The 21,517-nt window shown below is 40.7% G+C and overlaps 1 protein-coding gene across 1 annotated transcript; it reads left to right on the plus strand.

The window, feature by feature from the left end:
• The first annotated feature begins 605 nt into the window (after positions 1 to 605).
• SLC10A2 (solute carrier family 10 member 2) lies at positions 606 to 20,760 on the plus strand. The gene is made up of 6 exons (XM_042460618.1): positions 606 to 1,033; positions 11,553 to 11,671; positions 13,501 to 13,589; positions 14,024 to 14,199; positions 18,137 to 18,294; positions 20,594 to 20,760. Exons 1-6 carry the CDS (start codon positions 606 to 608, stop codon positions 20,758 to 20,760), a joined length of 1,137 nt encoding a protein of 378 aa, XP_042316552.1.
• Positions 20,761 to 21,517: the final 757 nt, after the last annotated feature.

The following is a 21,517-nucleotide window of genomic DNA, read 5'->3' on the forward strand; positions in this document are numbered from 1 at the left end:
AGATAATTGCAATAATAAACATTGTGTGCACAACCTCACATACTCCTTTAAAACAAGTGAAAAATGAAGCAAATATGGCAATGCAATCTTTCAGTAGAAAACAAGGCGACCCCTGCCAGCTACCATGGTATTTTTAAATTAGAAATATTGGGACTGGGCTTGGGAACACTGCTGACATTGAATATGCTTTAAGCTTTGGTAGATGCCATTAAATTTTCTGACTCAGAATTTTTTTTTAAAAAGGCAAACAGATAAATATAAAAGATTACGCCTTAACTGTGAAGTAACTCTTGTGACACTCATTTTAATGTTTTCACTCTTCTTTTGATGAGTTTAAATATTAATTTTCTGATGTTTAAATATTAATTTGGTGTGAAACCTCACCTTTTCTGGTGAATAAATGATTGATTCAAAGAGCATGTATACATTTGTACCAGCAAAATGGTGTGACTCAGCAACTGTCCTTAACTCTAAATCTTGACAGTTGCCAAGTTCAAATCTTATCTTACTCTTTATTGCCCTTTGTCATTTAAAATGAGATACTGGGAGAGACAAGCATCCATATAGAACTGCAGAGCTGGGTGGACTGTTTCTTGACCTTAAAAATGCAGGAGCACCTTTCAGAAACAAACAAGTTTTTGACAGCACAGCCAGGCCTGAATTTTTCATACTGTTCTGAAAATGCTACCATCTGCAATGGCACATCCTGTCTACTCCCTACTAATGATGAGTTCAACAGAATTCTGAACTTTATTTTGAGTACCGTACTCACAGTCATGTTGGCATTGGTGATGTTTTCCATGGGCTGCAATGTGGAGCTAAAAAAATTCTTAGGACACATCAGAAGGCCATGGGGCATAATGGTGGGTTTTCTCTGCCAGTTTGGAATTATGCCTCTCACTGGCTTCGTGCTGTCGTATGCCTTCAATGTGCTTCCAATCCAAGCTGTTGTTATTATCATCATGGGATGCTGTCCTGGTGGAACTGCTTCTAATATTTTAGCTTACTGGGTAGATGGCGACATGGATCTAAGGTAAGAGAAACCTGTTTGTGTCTAGGGATGTATATTCTCAGCTATTTCATAATCACATATGAGGATGAATAATTACAATAGTGTGTTTTTTCCCCTTGCAAGATAAAATAAATATTCCTTCTCAGTATTCTTCCAGCATGGTGTGAGTGGAAGACCAGGGTTCAAAATACCCACTAAACTGTGGAAACTCACAGTGTAACCAATGACAAGTTGCATTACCTTAGCCCCAAAGGAAGACAAAAGCAAAACCCCACCGGACATATCTTGTTAAGAAAACCCATGATAAGTTTGTCTGTCATCATAATTTGGAAAGGGTTTAAAGTCACACAACAGCATTGGCACTCTCCCAATATTCAGACATCCCGGTGTTTCAGAGGAATTATTGTGCAAAGAAAATCCCTGTTGTCTGCATAGCAAACAAATATTTCACACATAAAATAATTTTTCCAATGCAGGCAATACATTTTCTGTATGCAAAACAGGGGTTTTACAAAACAAAATCAACAAAAAAAACATGTCTGTCTTTGTGGAATAATTCCTCTACAATGCCTTGGGTCAAGGAAAAAATTGCATAAAAGTCCTGCTGGTCTGTTATTTTTCCTGACAGGGTTTGCCATCAGTTGGAAAAGAGACAGCTATTGAAGTTGTAATCCTATGAAAGCATACTTGGAAGTAAGCTGCACTAAAGTCAATATCACTTACTTCTGAGGAGACATGCACTGGATCACACAGTAAGGTATCTTATCAAAATACCTTCCTGAGGTGTAGCACTTACCTCACAGTAAATGAATTAGAAATCATCTGTTATGGATAGGGATGTAAATACATTTCAGTGGGTATGCTTATGAACTTTATAGGATAAGAAATCAAGTGCATACAAGATAATAAGCCTATTTTAAAGTGTGAATGATTCAAATGTACAGAATTGGAGAGATAGTCATAAACATATTTTAGCCAATGGAAGGCAAATACATAAATTGTGCAATTTGTGCAGAAACTGAACAGCGCACATTAGGATGAATGTGTGAAATGTGTGTGAATTTCAGCACAGTAAGACAACACAAAATGTTGCAACCTTATTTTAAAAAACAAAGACAAGATACACACACACACACACACACACACACCACCACCACCACCACCACCACCAGTGTGATTTGGAGAAAACAATGAGACTGAAAGGGGGGATTTCTACATCTGTAGTGATGGCATAACCCTAACAATCTAGAGACCCATTTGGGTTCATCCAGCAGCAGACCTTACTTCTGATTCTCCGCACCCCCCATGGGACAGCAGACCATAATGCTGTGTTGCAAACTTCTCTTTTGGACTAGAGAGGAATGGCTCCTCTAGATGAGCTAAAAGTCTCAGAAAGTGCTGCATTTGTTATTTTGAATACTGCAACCATATGATGGATAATGGAGTGCACCAGAGAATTTCAGAAGAAAATCAGCATGTGCTTCATTGATTACACCAAAGCCTTTGACTGCATAGATCACAAAAAGCTATGGAATGCTATTAAAGGAATGGCTGTGTCCCTGCACCAGATTGTCCTGAATTCAGAACCTGTAATCAGTACAAACTGCCACAGTCAGAACTGAATATGGAAAAACAGAATGGTTCGCAATCTGCAAAGAGGTCAGGCAAGGCTGCATTCTATCACCCTATTTGTTCAACTTTTATGCAGAAAATATCTTATGAAGAGCATGTCTAGACTCAGAAAGAGGAGGAGTGAAAATAGGAGGAAGTAACAGTAGTAGTCTATGATATGCAGATGACACCATAGTAACACAAAACATAACAGAGAAGAAACAGATACTAAGGAAGATCAAGGAAGAAAGTGCAAAAGCAGACTTGTTACTAAACATAAAGAAAACAAATAGATTTCCCATACCTTGTATCAAACATTGATCTGGTATGAGACTGCAATCAAGAAATTAGATGAAGTCTAGGAATGGAAAGGACAGTGATGAAAGAACTAAACAAGATCCTAAAGAGTAAAGATATACCATAGAGCACTAAAGTTAGAAGCATCCAATCCATAGTATTCCCTGTCACCATCATATACAAATGTGAGAGCTGGACAGTGAATTAAGTGGACAGGAAAAAAAATCATCTCATTTGAGATGTGATGCTGGAGAAGAGGCTGAGGATACTGTGGACAGTTAAAAAGACAAACGGTTCTTAGAACAAGTCAAGCTTGAACTCTCCCTGGAAGCCAAGATGATTAAATTGAGGCTGTCATACTTTGGGCACATCATGTGAAGGCATAACTCATTGAAAAAGACAATGATGCTAGGAAAGTTGGAAGGCAGTAGAAAGAGAGGAAGACCACATGCCAGATGGTTAGACTCAATTGGGGGCCATAGGCTTGAGCCTGAAGGAACTGAGCAGAGTGGATGAGGACAGGGGGTCTTAGAAATGGCTCATTTCCAGGGTCGCATGAGTCAATGTTGACTCAAAGGCAGTTAACAACAGCAAAACACTCCGATGTTATTTCTGATATGCCTTGATGCATTTCTCTTGAACTTTACACAGAGCCCAAGACGTTTTATACCCCCTACCCAGATGGGAGTTGTTGTTTTTCAATCCAAACGCTGTTTGAAACAAAGTGATCTCAGCAACTTACGTGTTTCTACTGTCCTGGTGGTTTCACCTCTCATTTGGTAGTCCCTCCCATGACTTTGCAGTGACATGTTCAGTAACCTGTTCAGTATGTTGAGTTTTAAGGGTTTAAGCAGTGCTACTCAAAGTGGTAAGTTGTGGATAGGTGTTGGTCAGCAAGCTACAGGCTGCCTGTTCACTTAAGTTTCCAGGAATAAAGCAGCAATTGTGCCTAATGGGCACAAATTTAGTGGTAATCCTTTCCTTTCCACTTTCAGTTGGAGTCCTCCATTCTGGGCCCATTGTTATTTTCACTATATATTTTATCTCTTGGGAATCTTATCACTTCTTATGGTTTTCAATATCATCTTTATGCCCATGATATTCAACTATATTTTTCCACCCCAAAACTTTCTTCTGATATAGAACATTAGGTCACATTGTGTATCTCGGCAATTTCTTCATGAATGGTTCATTGGCATCTAAAACTCAATATAGCCAAGACAGAATTACTTATTTTCCCACCCAAACCCTCTTCACAATACACATCCACTATTTTAGTTAATGATGTCACTGTCCATCCAATGGAAGAAGCAAACAGCTTTGGCTTTATTTTTGATTCTTCATTGTCTTTTGTTCACCAGATCCAGACTGTAGCTAAATCATGTCGATTTTTTCTTTATAATATTGCTAAGATTAGACATTTTCTTTCCTCCACTAAGACCTTAGTTAATGACTTGGTTATTTCCCATCTTGATTATAGAATCATAGAACCATAGAGTTGGAAGAGACCATAAGGATCATTCACCCCAACCCCCTGCCATGCAGGAAATCACAATCAAAGCATCCCTGACAGATGGCCATCCAGCCTCTGTTTAAAGACCTCCGAGGAAGGAGACCCCACCACACTCTGAGAGAGTAGCAGAAAACAAGCTTGCTTCATCCTCAATGTGACACCCCTTCAAATGCTTAAAGAGGGTTATCATATCACCCCTTAACCATCTCTTTTCCAGGCTAATCACACCCAGCTCCCTAAGTCTCTCCTCATAGGTCATGGTTTCAAGACCCTTCATCGTTTTTGTTGCCCTCCTTCGGACACGCTCCAGTGTCTCAATATCCTTTTTGAATTGTGGTACCCAGAACTGGACAAAGTATTCTAGGTGAGGCCTGACCAAGCGAGAATAGAGTGGCACTATTACTTCCCTTGATCTAGACACTACACTTCTATTAATGCAGCCTAGAATCACATTGGCCTTTTTAGCTGCTGCATCACACTGTGGCTTCAACTTATCATGTATCACACGTATTAGGATTCCTAATCATTTTCACACGAAGTCTCATTCAGCCAGGTGTCCCCCATCCTATATTTATGTGGTTTTTTCCCCCCTATGTGCAGTAGCTTACATTTCTCTGTGTTGAAATTCATTTTGTGATCTTTGGCCCAGCTTTCTAATCTACTAAGGTCATTTTGAATTTTGATCCTGTCCTCTGGGATATTAGTTATTCCTCCTAATTTGGTGTCATCTGCAAATTTGATAAGCATGCCCCCTATTCTTTCATCTAAGTCATTGATAGAGATATTGAATAGTACTGGGCCCAGGACAGAATCTTGTGGCACCCCACTGGTCACTTCTCTCCAAGGTGAAGAGGAATCAGCCAGTCAACCAATTATTATTGTAATCTTTTATTGACGTGTCTTCCACTGTCTCATCTTAGCCCTTTAGTTTCTATCCAACACGCTGCTGCTAAGATTGTCTTCCTGGCTCATCTCTTAGACCATGTTACTCCATTATTGGTCTCTCTTCACTGGTTGCCCGTTCCATTTAGGATCTTGTATAAGCTTCTTTTTCTAACATTTAAAGCTCTACATAATCTCCCCCCACCCTTATTTCTCAGCCCATACTTATTTTTATAAGCCAGCTCATGAACTTCACTCCAGGAATAATGGGCTTCTCACCAACCAAGGGTTTCCTCTTCCTTGGCTTGGTTATGTCCAATTTTCACGTGCCGCATTGCATTCCTGGAACAGCCTCCCAGTACATCTTCAGACTGCCTCTTCACTAACTGCTTTTAAATCCAAGCTAAAGACATTTCTTTTTACCAATGTTTCGAAACGACTGATATTGTCTTATAATATGATAATTTTATATGTGATTATATTTTAACTGTTTTATATTATTGTTTTCTTTACTTAACATAGTATAACTGTTGGCAGCTTATATTATATCACCTTAGACTGTACACCATTGGTAAGATTTTATTGCTGTTACTTGTTTCTGGAAAGGGCCATGTAAATTTATGGCCCTATACAAATAAATTAATAAGAAGAAGAAGAAGAACAACAACAACAACAACAATCCCTGGCACATGGGAAATAGCAATTTCAGTCCCCCACATCAAATACTTAAGAAGCATGAGACTAGATATGAAATGTAGACACAGATGTTGAGGAGGAGGAGGAAGATGGGGAAGAACACAAGGGAGGAGAAAGTAAAAGTAGAGAGATAATGAAAAATATAGCTACAGCTAGAACTAACCACACTCCTAAGAAGTTAAGAGTATGGTTAGTTTTGAAATAAAACGACTTGGAAATTCCCAACTTATTTAGGTAGTCTGGATGACCACCAGTATTTAGGGGGAGGAGGAAATGTAATTCACCATTTGCCTGGTCTTGGTATTCCCCCAAGCTGACATTTACCTTGTACCCTGAGACAAAAGGACAACACAAGAACAGTACTGATTTGGCACTCCTGAACTATGTCATCTCATTATGATCATTTACATTAGAACTTTCACAAATTTCTAGAGGATAGCATTATTCACCATTAAAAAAATGTCAACCTGTGTGGAAGCTGGCTACCTGAAATCAATTTCATAGACCACCTTACATGAAGAAAATTCTAAAGGAAACTATGTATCTGATTGGAGATGCTGTCTATAGCTGTACAACCGAGATAAATTTGAGCCCCTTCACACTATACGGTTATAAAGTGATGGTGCCACTTTAACTGTCATGGCAACATCCTATGGAATCCTAGCAATTGTTTAGAGAGGGATATTGGAATCTTAGCCAGAGAGCTCCCCAAACTACAAGCCTAAAGCTTCCATAAGAATCAGTAAGGGCAGTTAATGGCATCTTAGTTCTGTAATGGGTAGTTGAAAGGGCCTAAAGAACGCAAAAAGAGGAAAATGAAACGAAATGAAAATCTGTAGCCAAGAGAGGACACAAAGACATACCAGTCTCTATCTCTCCTGCCCCTGTAGACAAATGTGGCTAGAGCCCAGTTTCTCCTCTTGCACCAGAAATACATATAACCTCAGCTTAAAGGCAACAGACATCTGAGTACCAAACTTTCATAGCTAGCTCAGTTGCTTCCAGAGCCACCTGGCTTTGTCCTGATCCACCCTGACAGCTCTGATGTTTTGCATCACAATCTGTCCTAAGGAACTCATCCTTTCTGCACATAGGAAATTAAGATAGGTCTCTCATACAGTTGTTCTCTCACTTCACCACTGCAGACTCTTAGATGGCATTGAAACTTTCCTGAGTTCAGAAGGGACATTTTTTAAAAACTCTCCTGTAACATGCTCATCCCATGCTGAGAGAGCCCTGGGAGATTGCATGGTATTTAACAGGAGTCTGCAATGCTTAGCAACTAACGTGTACAGACATCCATATGGGGGCATATGGAGTAACATATGGAATTATGCCTGAAATAAACAGATTGTTAGAAGCCACCTTATATTCACACACACAAACACACCAACGTATTCTCTGAACCAGGATATACGAGTAGTAGGCTTTCCCAAACCCGGCTGCAACCGGGAACTTCCTGATTTTGGGGGGGCCCGGGGCCACCTCACCGGCACAGGTGAGCCCCAAAACGGGATAGCCCCCCAGGTTGCAGCCTGGGTTGTTGCCGCCCTGGCAGGCCTCGCTGCCCTCCTCCTCCAACCTCGGGGAGGCGGGGAGGAAGAAGAGGGCAGCGAGGCCTGCCTGGGGCGCAGGGGCGAAGCTGGAGGCGGTGCCTCCCCGCCGTCCGCGCCACCCTCCTCCTCCGCCCCCCTCCCCCAGGCCGCGCGGAGGAGGCGAAGGTGGAAGGAGGCAGCATCTCCTCCGTGCAGGGAGGTAGGAAGGAAGGCGGGGGAAGGTGGCGCGGGCGCACTGGGAGGCGGGGGATTCCCCGGGATTCCCCCCCCCCCCACGAGGCCCTGGCTGGGGCTCGTGATCGCGGAGTCCTCCCAGGCTTGGCTGGGGCTTGGAGGACGCTTCCTCCCAAGCCCCAGCTCGGCCCTGTGCTGGGCTCCGCGATCGCAGAAGTTCCCCAATCCAAGGCCTCGCTGGGCTTGGGTGACGCTGTCTCCCAGACCCCAGCGAGGCCTTGGACAAGGTTTAAAAATGTAGGACTTTTTTTTTTTAATTTCCTGGCCAGGAAACACACGAAAAAGTCCTACATTTTAAACGATGTCCTACATTTTTCCCGTTTTGGAGGTCCCCAGGGATGGCAACCCTATATACGAGTTTTCTGGGATCATAGACATTGATGTTAATAAAAGCACTACCTTGTCCCTAAGTAAATTGAGAACAGAAATAACTTATTTTAAAAAAAACACTCTGGTAAATATTTCATTTGCCCTGTTTCATATTGATTAGCTCAAACATGAGGGAAAAAACACATTGAATCAATTGTTGAGGAGTGAGAGGCTGTAGATGTTATACGCTGGCCTCAGGGCAGAATGGAAGCGTAGTGTCCGCATGACACACACCCTGGCACTGCCCTGACACCACCGTCATGCCTGTGCCCAACCATACATTGAGCAGCACCATGGCACTGCTTTGGTACTGTGTCCAGATGACGCAGCGCCAAAAGGAGCACCGGAAAATGCTGCCACAGTGGTAAAGGTGTTTTTTCCCTGGTGCGAAAAGGAGTGGTATTTTGCCATTCCTTTTAGTGTCAGGGAAAGGTGTCGGGGCTGCTGCATGTAGTTGCCATGGACCCAATCTAGTGTTGAAAGGGGTGGCAGAAGGCCACTCCAAGGAGGGGGTCTATTTAGCCCCTTAGTCAACATTTAATTAAATCACAATGACCCACTGGGTCTACTTTAGAGCTGATTAACTACAGTGGGCCCTTTGTATACACTGGGTCTTGGTTCCAGGACCCCCCATGGATACCAAAATCCATGGATACTCAAGTCCCAATTATGCAGTGGCATAATAAAATGGGGTCCCTTGTATAAAATAGCAAAATCAAGTTTTGCTTTTTAGAATTTATATCTTTTTGGAATATTTTCAAACCATGGATGCTTAAATCCATGGATTAAAAATTTACATATATGAAGGAGTGACTATAAAATTGCTGTCAAAACCTTACATACTGTATGTCAGTTTAGAGGTCCAAGGGAAATCAATCAGATTTACTTCCAAGCTAAATAAAATGTTTACATATCCCAAGCAAGAAAATATGTCTTCTGAGATGTAAAGTCTATTGGCTCCAATAGTTCATAAAGTGCAGTCTTAATTCAACAATGGCTGCGTGCCAGCTGAACTGACAGTAAACTGATCTCTTAGATTAGCTAGCAGAAAGGGTTTGCTGGCATGAGTACAGTTCAGTGGGTAAAGAACCTTATACCAATTCCTAAACACCTACATCTCACACATATTTGAGTTAGGATTGCATGATCTGTTGCCTCAAAATACCCATTAAGTATGGGGCAGTAGTTTCATGGACATATACTAGCAACCTGCTCCACAATAGCAAACTACTGCCTATTTACAAAGGGTGGGCTACACAGCACCCTCTGGCTTCGGCTTTGCCCCAAGGTGCTTTTGTGGGTCCTGTTGCTCCTGATTTGCCATTGACAGTGCCACCAACAGAACCCGGCCGGATTCCTTGTGATTGAGTGGAATACAAATAAATCATTTTTTATTATTATTATTATTATTATTATTATTATTATTATTATTAAACTGTGCTCCCCAAAATAGGTTGCAGTTGCATCAAAAATAACCGAGAATTTTATGACTACTTCAAAATGAGAATGAGATGCTTTGCTCTGTAGACTAACATAATGAGGAGGGGGACTCTGACAATCTCCTGCTCCATAGGATACCACTACAGTTGCAACAAATTTCATGGGCATAACTGTGGTGGGAACATCAAGGAAAGAATTCGGATTTCCCAGAGTCAATTGCCTTTGGGAATTCTGAGGGTCCATTGCCGTTCTAGCCTTGTTGCCCAACCCTGTTCTAAACATTACAGACTCAGAGCAAATACATTTAACGCCTAAATCGTCCTTAAATCCATTCTTGGTTGGAATGGGATTCTAACAAATTAGAGTTTGTGACTCCTAACAACAAACCCTCTCAGAAATGATAATTTATAATTGATGCCTTTCTCTATCAATATTTTGTGAAATTTTAATTATCAAAGCTAATAGTTTTTTATTGATTCAGTTTATACTCCACTTTTCTCCCAGCACGAGGCCCAAGGTGGCTTTCCCTGTATTTACTTGGAGATGTGTAGAGTTTATTCACATGGAAATGTGGCTGTAATTGCAGCCTTAAAGTGCAAACTTAGGCATATCTACTAAAAAGCAAGCCCCGCAGATTACACTGTGTACAAGACTACAGCCACAGTTCAACATCTGTGCTGTATTTTTCAGTACATTAACTTCTTTCTGTTCAATCTGTCTATTTCCTTTTAACCTAGACTTCCTATTTCTAACACTGCTATGAGACTATTAGGATGCTATGGGTTTATGTTCCATTTTCAGTAGTCTTAAGACTGTACATAAATACCCAAAGGAGAAGTAAAATTTCAACAACCCAATGCTACCTCTCAGGGCTCCTATACTGTCCAAATACCACCAGCACTATGGTGCAAAAGTCCCTTCTTATGCTATTATTGGAGAAGAAGAGAGGGTAACACATTCTCCCACCATGATACATCATCCCTACAGACCCATCACATTGTTGTGGAAACCATCACAGGGATGTACTGGATCTCAGTTTGAAAACCACAGGTTTGCCAATAAAATTTTTATGCAAAGGAATCTTGTAGCACCTTTGAGACTAACTGTGCAAAAGAAGTTGTAGCACATGCTTTCACAGACCTGATCTGCTTTCTCAGCTGCATGGAGTGAAGTCATGCCCAGGAAGGTCCTTTATAATCAGACAGTATGAATATTCATAGAAATGCAAAACTTATGTGTATGGTGATGACGTGAACATGTCATGCACTCCATACATCTAAGGAAGTAGACCATTCACAATCACTTTTTTTGTCCTGAGGACATTTGGATAGCTGCACTTATGTAATACCAGATTATTATTCCCTTTACGTTTTGGATTTACAAATCTCTCCAAGGCATTTTAACCCTGTATGTTATTCACACATATTCCACCCCAGCTGGAGGGTGGCCAGGGGCCTTGGGAGCCCTTCCCAGTACTCCTCCTCTTCCCTCCCCAGACAAGGCTCAGAGGGACTGGAGGAGGAGTTGGCCCCTCCAATCCTGATTGATTTGGTAGCATATTTACACTGCCAAAGATGCAGATCGATGTGGATATTTCAAGAAAACTCAGGTGGGGGGGGAACAGTATCAAATAGCCCAGGGTAATTGGGTTTTGGGATAGCCCCCCACTCAAAGTGCACCAAGTGCATTCAGGGCAAGTGCGAGCACCAAAGAAATAACCTGGGTTCATCCCAGATTATTTTTGTTGTGTGAATGGGACCGTAGTCTAGGAAAGCTTGTGCTATAACCTCTTTCACATAGTCTGAAATGTACTACAAGATATCTTTGTATACTGATATTCCAGAACAACACAGCTATGTCTCTGAATTCTACCCCCAATAAAAATGTCTTTGCAATTATTGTGACATGAATAGTAACCATGATCAATTTGATTATCTTGCAGCATCAGTATGACAACATGCTCAACCTTGCTGGCCTTGGGAATGATGCCACTTTGTCTCCTTGTTTATACCAAAATTTGGACAGACTACAACTCCATCTTGATCCCCTATGATAGTATTGGTATGTCACCTCCTCACCTTCTTCCTTCACAGCAGCTTATTCTCTAGTGATGATACCTATCTGGACAACTTAAATCTACAATATAAATATATTATTAAGCTGCTATATAGAGCACAACCCTGGTTCTAATTTGGGGTTGGGTTGTGCTACTTCAGCACTCCTTGTTCCAGGTAGGGGCTTAGGGGCCATGAGCTGAGCCCCTCAGTCTGATACAAAAGTAAGCAGGCATGAAAATCTTGACAGACTGGATACTAAGCATCCAGTAGCCAAAAGGGCACAGGGTTCTAGAAGTGGGAGCCATTCACACCATGCAATTATAACGTTATATTCCAGCTGCAATATGGAATACCAGGGTTTGCAGTTTGACGAGGCAGTAGAGATCACTGGCTAAGAATGCCTTTCCCAGATGCAGATCCCACGATGACACAGTATGGAACCATGGCAGTTAAAGTGGAACAAAGTACTATAACTGTGTGGTGTAAATGGGCTCCAGCCTGCCACAACCTGGATCATTTCCAATGTTTTAGACCAGTGGTTCTTAACCTTTTCTTTCCCAGGGACCCTCTTTAAATATATTTGGTTGCTGCAGACCCCCAAGACTTAACTCAAGATTTAAAATCCTAATAACAATAATAATAATAATAATAATAATAATAATAATAATTTTAAAAAAACTATCTGAACACTGCACCATTAACAATTACTTTCCATCACAGGCACTGGAGGGAAAGGAATACTTCTTTCCCTGCATCTTCCTGCCAGTTTTCAGCTACAGGTAACTGTAACATACAGAGCCAGCCAGTCTTGCCTTGGCTCCTGTTACCTGGTCACTCTGTTACACGGAGTAAGTGCGCTGAGCAGCTTTCAAGCCTTCAAAGACCTCTTGTGAGGACATTGTGGACTGCTAGGGATCCATAGACCATAGGTTAAGAACCACTGTTCTAGAGCACAATTCCAATAAAGCCTGACCACACTAGCTGCAGAAGATTAGCTCTGCAGTGAAGGATATCTAGAGGGATCCAGATTGAGAAATTTTATTCTCAGTTATAACAAGAAAGTTGATAGAAAATCTACAATGGGGATGGATTGTAAGCAATTTCGCCTATCAATTTCAACTGACCTGGCAGTTCTACAACTGTAGGCTTCTAGTCAACCTGAGTTGCTTTGAGGTCCAAAATTGCCTTCAAATTGATACCATTCAGTTTTTAATATGTCATACTCATACAATATGCTATTTTATTTTCTCATTCTCTCTCGCTCTTGATCTTTTTCCACTTCTCAAAAAAAAAAGTGTGTGTTATTGTTATTATTATCATTATTTAAACCAAAAATGGCAAAGTGTGAAAGAAGTTTTAAGCTAGTGCCTACTACAGACGCATCAACAGCAATAATCAATGTTTAGTAGTATCATAAAAAAGAAAACTTCAGAATGACTATGATTATCATGGGGCATGCTGTATTTTTGTTATCCACCTAAATGACTTCAAGTAGCTGCAGACAGTGCTGTGATTATCTAACTGGGCTTTGAGACAGTGGTACTGTGATCCGGGAGATCTTGCTCAGGCATGACACTCCCTGGGTGACTGTATGGAGCCAGTCACTGTCTTTTCACTAGATTATCACAGAGGCAGTCACAGCTCCTTGAAAGAAAAAGATCATAAATAAATAACCTGCAAAACACATAGCACACTTGTGTAAAAGTCAGAAAGGGAAGAGAAACTGGTCTACTCAAGCCTGAGTTTGCAAAGAATCTCATTGTTAAGAGTCTATTCTTCCTGGCTTAGGAGTTCTTCATCCAATTTACCTTACTTCCCCCCCCCCCCCCCCAGGTATTTCACTGGTAGCCCTTGTTGTTCCTGTTTCTGTTGGGATATTTTTTAAGCATCGGTGGCCCACCAAAGCTAAAATCATATTAAAGGTAAGTTCGGAAGTTTCCAAATATCTATCCAATGAAAATTAAAGATATCCTTCCAAATATCTATCTGATAAAAATTCAAACTGACTCCTTTACTTAGTCAGTTAGCTGCCTGAATGTTTCATCTATCTAAACTGGAGGGCTTGGTGGTAGAGATATTAAAGTATTTCTGATTCCCTGGGAAGCAGTTGTTCCTGGCCTGGGCCCCCAGATATTGTTGAGTTCTAGCTCCCTGAAGTCCCAGCCAACTTAATCCACTCTGTTTCCTTAATGGTATCCCAAAACACGATCCTTGCACTAGGATACATAGGGGTTGCAGAGACTCCACCATGTGGAACATGAAGTATGAAACTTGACCTCTGTTTGGGAATGTGTAATGTGAAGGACTTTCACTATTATGCAATTAAGCCATTCTCTGTTCTCTTGCTTGCCCCCAGGTTGGCTCCATAAGTGGTGCAGTTCTCATAGTGATCATAGCTGTGGTTGGAGGGATATTGTACAAAGGGTCCTGGACAATCACACCTCAGCTTTGGATTGTTGGAACCATATTTCCAGCAGCTGGTTATTCGCTAGGCTTTTTTCTAGCCCGTGTAGCTGGACAGCCTTGGCACAGGTAAAACTTGCTCCACTTGTTATATTTTCATTCTCCTTCAATCTGCCACATGCATCATTAATTTTTTTAGACAACAACATTAGAGATGAACAAGTTGCAATGAACTTGTTAGAACTAACCATAAAAAGGTCACGTGCAGTTTTTCTCTGGAGACAAAACAGTTATGGCCCTTAGGTGCTTTTAAAACACAGATAATATTTCTCGTGGTCTGTTAAATTCCAAAATTTACAGTGCATTGTTTGGAAAAGAACCAAAGTTACAAATCTTAAGTCCCAATGCTATCCTTACAAGAAATTTATAAAATATTTTCCCAAGTCAGAAAACTCTGTCATTTAGTCAGCCTTTCCCATCCTTTCAGTTACCAGATGATGTTGGACTACAATTCACATCATCCAACGTCAGCATTATAAGGTTGGTAAAGTCTGGTTTAGAATACATACCAAAACCTTGTCTGCATGTTGAATTCAGAATCATCACTGAGGAGCAATGGGAATCCTTCCATCTCTGCCCCGCAAAATCCCCACTTACATTGGATTTGTAATTCTTCTAAAGTTGCCATAGTTCGGTGGTAGAGCACCTCCTTTGTATGTAGATAGTTCCAGTTCAGTCCCTGGCATGTTCAAAGGAAAGGATTGGGATGTGCATGAGACCTTAAACATTGCTACTACTAAAAAAAATAGACCAAAGGTGGGGAACTATTTCCCCCAAAAGCCAAGAATGTCAAAGCATACACATTCATCCAGGAAGGGAAAGAGCAAGCTCTTCCTTGTGGACCATTAGTGGAACTTAGTCATGCTTCCTTCACCCCACTGCTGAGCTATCATTCTTCTTTAGTAGACTATAGTAGACTATAGTTTGTTGTTCTGCAGTGGGAGAATAGGGCTATATATGGCAAGTCAGAAAGTGAAATCCCATGAGATGTATCTATCCATAGGCCACAAATTGTCCATACCTGGAACACATAGTATTGGATAAATGGCCAGGGAGGTACCCCAATATAGAACAACTTTCATTTGTTGGATCTTTGTAAACATCAGTTATGTTATAAATCCATTAACTGTATGAAGACAGAAAACATTTTTAACTCTGATGACCCTGTTTGTATGGAAATGTTGAGTGTTCCCACATTTATTTTTGTTCTAAGTGTCTCAAAACTGTTCAGATTTTTGGTTCATTTGTTTAATTGATTTATACCCCATTTTTCTCCTCAAATGGGACCCAAAGTGGCTGTTTGATAACTTCATTTTAAATGCGGGTAGAATTGAGAGACACCACTGTGTTAGTTTGGAATATCACTATTCAAAGGGATCTTGTAGCACCACTGAGACTAACGATGCAAAAGAAGCTGTAGCATAAGCTTTTGTAGACTTGGTCTGCTTCCTCAGATGTGTTCACTCCATGCATGCAAGCATATGAGGAAGTACACCAAGTCTACAAAAGCTTATGCTACAAGTTCTTTTTCATACTTAGGGCCAAAACAGACAACCTAGTAAAGCCAGTGTCTAGCTGGCTTGGGGGTGTGGCATTTAGACACGCCATATCCCTGAGTCACCCAGAGGCCAGCTTCCAGGTGTCTTGGGGGCAGATGCCACTCTCCCCAGAGCCAGAAAATCCCCAGCTCTAGAGGCAAAGGGGCAGCTTTTTTCCACCCCAAATAGGAGCAGACCTTTTCCACTCCTATTTGGGGTGGAAGCTGGCTGGATTTGGGCTGTGGTTTGCAGTTGCCACAGCCCCAATCTGGCTCTTTTGAGGGTGGCTTCATGCCATCTGTTTTACCCTTAAGTCTCAAAGATGCTACAAGGTCCCTTTGAATACTGCTATTCCAGACTAACTCAGCTATATCTCTGAATTCTGCCACCATTAAAATGCATTTTAGTCATTTCAATGGATCATAACACATCTGTTTCTATTCAAACAGGGAGGGGGAAAGTGGAATAAAAGGAGAAAGGAATGGTTTCTGTTTGCCCCACACATAGGAGATTATCACATGTCATTTTTTGTCCGATCTGTAAATAGGCTGGAAATAGGCTTGAACAGGTGAGAACAGATATTATCACACAGGACAATGCTGCCAATGCCAGTGGGAGACTACAAGCCATCCCCAGCTGTGCTTTGCACGCCAATTTTGAGGATGAAAGCTTCCGTCCTTCAAAAATTGGCAGGCAAAGCACGGCTGGGAGAAGGCTTGTAGTCTCCCGGTGGCATCAGCACCATTTTCCTGTGCAATAACAATTGTTCTCACCTGTTCAAGCCCATTCCCAGCCGTGCCCAGGTCAAGCAAAAAATGATGTGCAATAATCTCCATAGTTTGTGTATTATGCAAGTATACACAGGAAAGGAAAGGCTATGCAGTAATGTGTATAAAAATTGTGACAAATTTTTGAAACACTCAGAAGAAAATATCCACCCATATTTGGATACTTTATTTTAAATAGAATATCAGGTGTTCCTATTACAGCTACATTTTGGAAATAAAACTCATCTGTCTGTCTGTTACCATGTACCAACAAATCTGTCTTATCATTCCTGAGAGCTACTGTAACTAATGGCATCTGCACTCCAGTTTTACTGGAAAGCTACTCAGTGATTACCCAAGGACATTTCAATATTTTGTATGGTAAAAGAGAAATTTGCAAAAGCCAGCCAACTTGACGGAGTGCATCAGGGACTAAAATGCAAGCAACATACATATGGCACTCAGCACCGTGTATTAGAAGCCTCAATATGCATACATGTGAGAGGCCCCATAGGATATATGTGTGGAATACAGTAGTAACATAATGTGTACTCTGCGGTAGAATCAGGAAGGTCACTTAGTGCTGTATTTGGAATTTAATGCATCTGTCTTTCTCTCTGTTCTGCAATGTACACTGACACAAAATACATTGATGCAATCGGATACTAGTCACACATTCATGCATTGTGTAATTGGCTCCAGATCAGCTCCAGCGAAACTGCCCATGGCCAATTCAAACATGTACATTCAGTATGCGGGTGAACAACTGGAGGGTAGGTGGCTCAGTGGGGAAGTTCACTCTGGATGCATAAAGAATATACAGTTCACCGCCTGCCTTCTAAACAATTTCAATGTTACTCTTTAGTTAGTGAGGAAGGAAGCATCATGAAATTGGACCACTACTTTCATCCACTTTGCTATAAGAAAATCATGACTTCTCTGTTGTTAATTCCAACAAAGATCTAGCAAAGATACCATCCTTGATGGAAGCCTTTTTCTCTGTCTACTGGTGCTAATATAAACATAAGAATGGAATTTAGACTTAGCCTTACTTTTAGTACATGATAAATGGTTCAGTATTAAGTGTCTCTGCTCATACCTTTGCTATATGTTATCACAAAAGTTTTGAAAACATCTTCTAGCAATTTTAACGTACATTTGGTTTTCCATGTCCAAAAGTTTAAGAAAAACCTATATAAAGTGTGCAAAGGAGGGGCTTCATCTTCACTGGCACTCTTATGTTGTAGCGTCTTGTGTGGGAGAACAGGAATACAATGCTAAAATAAATTTCTTGGTGAAGTAGGAAAAGATGCTTGGATTTTCTGGAAAAAAATTTCCCCCTTCACTATCCTTTCTATTATGTCAGTTTATTTCAAATTGGGAGACCATGGAACTCGAAAATGCTCTTTTATCCATTTATGATACAATACCTCATAATTGTAGACAATGTATACTTTAAAAAACAACAAGGGGTTCAAAGGTTGTTCTTTATTACTACAGCTCCCAGAATCCCCTGGCTAGCATGGACAAGAGTCATGAAAGATCTGGTTATTCAAATGAGTTTTTCCAAGTACTAAAATAAAGCGATAGGATAATGAGGATAGGCATAATGAAGAGGAGCATGAGGATCCCAGTTGTGTAGGGTGTGCATGAGGCATATACCTATCTGTCAAACTCCTTCCTCTGCTACTCTTTTTTCAGGTGTCGTACAGTGGCTCTCGAAACAGGGATGCAGAACACTCAGCTTTGTACAACCATAGTGCAACTCTCTTTCTCCCCTGAGCAGCTGGCACTGATGTTCACTTTCCCACTCATCTATAGTATTTTCCAGCTTGGCTTTGCAGCAATGATTTTGGGAGGTAAGACCACCTTATGCATGTACTATTCTGAACTCCTTCAGAAAGAGTTTGAAAGGTTTTTCTTCATTGACTTATGAGAAAGAATTATCACTAAGAAAAACAACAACTCCAGATAGATCAATATTGATCACAATTGAGCTAGCAAACCTGAGGCTTTTTAGAGTATATAGACTGTATATATATACACACACAGACACATACACAGCAGCTAGACCACAAATTGGACTCACATCACTCCTTTGCAACAAAAAAAGCAAACTGTGATCATGCAGCAAAAATCCAACATTCTAAAATATAAACTGGCATGATTCTCTTTTAAAACAAAATACACACTCCCTGCACACCTTGTTTTAGGGCAAAAAAGATGTGTTTTGGGGGGAAAGAAGGAATTTGTGGTGTTGGGAATGCAGAATTAATGCAATTTGAAAATGTTTTAACTGCCATGGCTCCATGCTATAGAATTCTGGGATTTGTAATTTTGTGAACTATTTAGCTTTCTCTGTCACAAAGCTCTGTTGTCACAACAAACTAGGAATCCCGGGATTGCACAGGATGGAGCCATGACAGTGGTGTTAAACTGCATTAATTCTGTGTGGCAGCAGACATAGTGTCTGCAGTGAGTGTTTATAATCCATGTCTGAATCCCAGGCTATCTCACTTCAGTAAAGGTAAAGCAAGGTGCCTTGAGTGCTAGCTTAAGCTCGAAATGTTAAACAATTCCTATGCTGATAAGAGGCAATCTTATCAGTCTCCAATCTCCAGTCATTGAGGGCTCACAATCATGTGATGCAGAGTTTGTCAAACTCTGAACATAGGATGCTATCCCATCAAGAAGAATATTTTAAATGGTGTATCATGAGAATTAACACAAATAACAATGATTAGCATACATATCTGTCTCAATCTTATTTTAAAAGAGTCATAAATTATTACAGAAGGACTTAACATCTTAAAATGTCATAGGAAGAGCATCTGATAAATTAAAAATCGGTGCGTGAACTTTTGACATCTACTTTTTAATTTAAAAAAAGAGAGTCTGCTTCATGAGATGTAGGAAATGTCAGAGGTAGTCTTTTTATGACTCCTCCTTCCTTGCAATGAGAGAGTACCAAAAAGCTACGGTAGCTCTGTAGTACCTCTTTGTTGACCAAGCACAAGCTGAGCCTGGAGAAGAAGGTTAGGCCCACATAACAAACAGTTTGCCTTCTTCCAAAATTATACATCTTTCCTATACCATAGGTAAAGAAAGCCAGTATAATGTAGTGGTCTGAGTGCAGTACTAGGACTCTGGGAGACCAGGGTTTGAATCGCCATCCAGTCATGTAAACACACCAGAGTTGGACCAGTCACACTTTCTCAGTCTCAGAGGAAGGCAAAGGCAAACACTCTCTGAACAAATTGTGCCACGAAAACCCTGTGACAAGCTTGTCTTGGAGGTCACCATTATCAGAAACAACATGAAGGCACATAGCAAGAACAACAATACCATATATTGGGATAAGCAACCTCAGAAAATATTGGCCTGAACCAAAAGCCCCTCCTAGCCAAATGTAGATACAACAGTTTCCAGTTTTCACGCTAGAGACTTCTTGGATAACACAAGTGGTAAGGATTTGAAGGAGAATAGTGTTCCTGATGGCTTCTGGATGGAAGGTTCTTCAAGTTTCTTGTGCACACACAAAGAATTGGAAAATTGGGTAAAGCTCAGGAGGCTCTGAAATCTGGAAAATAGTCTGGAGGCTGCCTTTGGCCTGTGGGTTTCTACATTCCCACTGGTGGCATAGATTCTTCTTTCAAATCCACTGTCTTTCTTGTGTGCTGTTCCAATTTCAGCACTGCCTACTTTTCTCCAGCAGGCCAAACAAAAACCACCCTGCAGGTGTACTATCAACTCAGGATGAAGGTAACCAAATGCAAAAGAAGCCAGGGCTCCTGTATTTTTTCATAGTTGTGCAGAACAGGGAATTTCACCAAATGTAGCATGTCATACAAGCTCCACCTGCTGAAACCCCCTTTTCTACACAACTGTTAAAGGAGCAAAAACCCCAGCCTCTTTTTGATCTGATCACCCTCTTCGGAACATATTTCATTATTAGCAAATGATTCTCTAAAACAAAAAGTGGCAAGTGCACATCTGTTCCAAAGTAGGTCCCACAAGAATGCCCTGATTCTTGACACAACAGGATAGCCTTTCTTTAGCAATGCCTAAGTTAGGAAACAAAATGTTTTCCTGTAACTTGCTTCTTCAGTGATGCCTACTGTAATGCCAGCCATTGACATGCCATTCCAATGTTATTAGTTTACCAGGTATACAAAAAGTATTTTGCTGATCGAAAGACAGACTTAACAGAAAAAGAAAATGTATCTGAATCCACCCCAGCACCAACATACTCAACTATGAATGGAGGATTTACACCGGAAGAAGAAGCAGTAGAATCCCCTGGGTCAGTGAAAGGAAAAGTATAAATACCGTGGATTTTATTGAACTCTTACTTCTAAAAAATCTGTTGCTTAAAGGGAAATATTTTGCATAGTGAAGTGTCCTTTTCTACAGAAAGTATGTTACTTTTAAATTATTCATTTAAGAAAGGAGACTTTGACATTTTCTCTTACTTTTGAATGAAACCTGAAAGGCAAGGGTTGTTTTGTGTTTAATTGATTCTGATTTAATATTTTGTCCATTACAGGAATGTATACCACAATAAAGTAGTTAATGTAAACATCAAAACTCTTTACTATTTGTGTTTGTGCTGCATTTTCAATTATGATATGGAGGGGGGTGTGTGTGTGTGTGTGAGTGAGAGAGAGAGAGAGAGAGAGAGAGAAACATGGTGGCTAATCAATCCCAACCAAGTTCATCATACATGCAAATCTGTGACCTTTACAGCAAGAAATATATCCATAATAGACAAGGGAATATTTGGCTGAGTAGTTTTTAGTAAAATCTCCGACACATGGAAAAATCAATTATCCCATTTCTGGGTGCCGTAGCTTAATGTGGTATGTTCTTGCATAATTTAAAAGGGAGGGGGGAGACAGAGCACTTGGCAAATACAACTTAAATGAGGAATTCTAAGCACCAGGCATACATTTTTTCCATGATGAAGAAGAAAAAGTTTATGCCAAATGTGGAGCAGGATGAATTGTGTTTGTCTGCCAAATGTTCAAAGAAAAAAAGTATTTTACACCATATGCCAAAGTGTGAAAAACCCTTCCACCATCA

The sequence above is a fragment of the Sceloporus undulatus genome, chromosome 3, assembly GCF_019175285.1.
Source record: "Sceloporus undulatus isolate JIND9_A2432 ecotype Alabama chromosome 3, SceUnd_v1.1, whole genome shotgun sequence".
In the NCBI taxonomy this organism is placed as follows: Eukaryota; Metazoa; Chordata; class Lepidosauria; order Squamata; family Phrynosomatidae; genus Sceloporus; species Sceloporus undulatus.

What these genes read in the sequence shown, in the direction of transcription:
- SLC10A2 (XM_042460618.1), top strand. Translation starts at nt 606, where the DNA reads ATGCAGGAGCACCTTTCAGAAACAAACAAGTTTTTGACAGCACAGCCA. An exon ending in GATGGCGACATGGATCTAAG is followed by an intron (nt 1,034 to 11,552) that starts GTAAGAGAAACC and finishes ATTATCTTGCAG; the next exon opens with CATCAGTATGACAACATGCT. An exon ending in GATCCCCTATGATAGTATTG is followed by an intron (nt 11,672 to 13,500) that starts GTATGTCACCTC and finishes CCCCCCCCCCAG; the next exon opens with GTATTTCACTGGTAGCCCTT.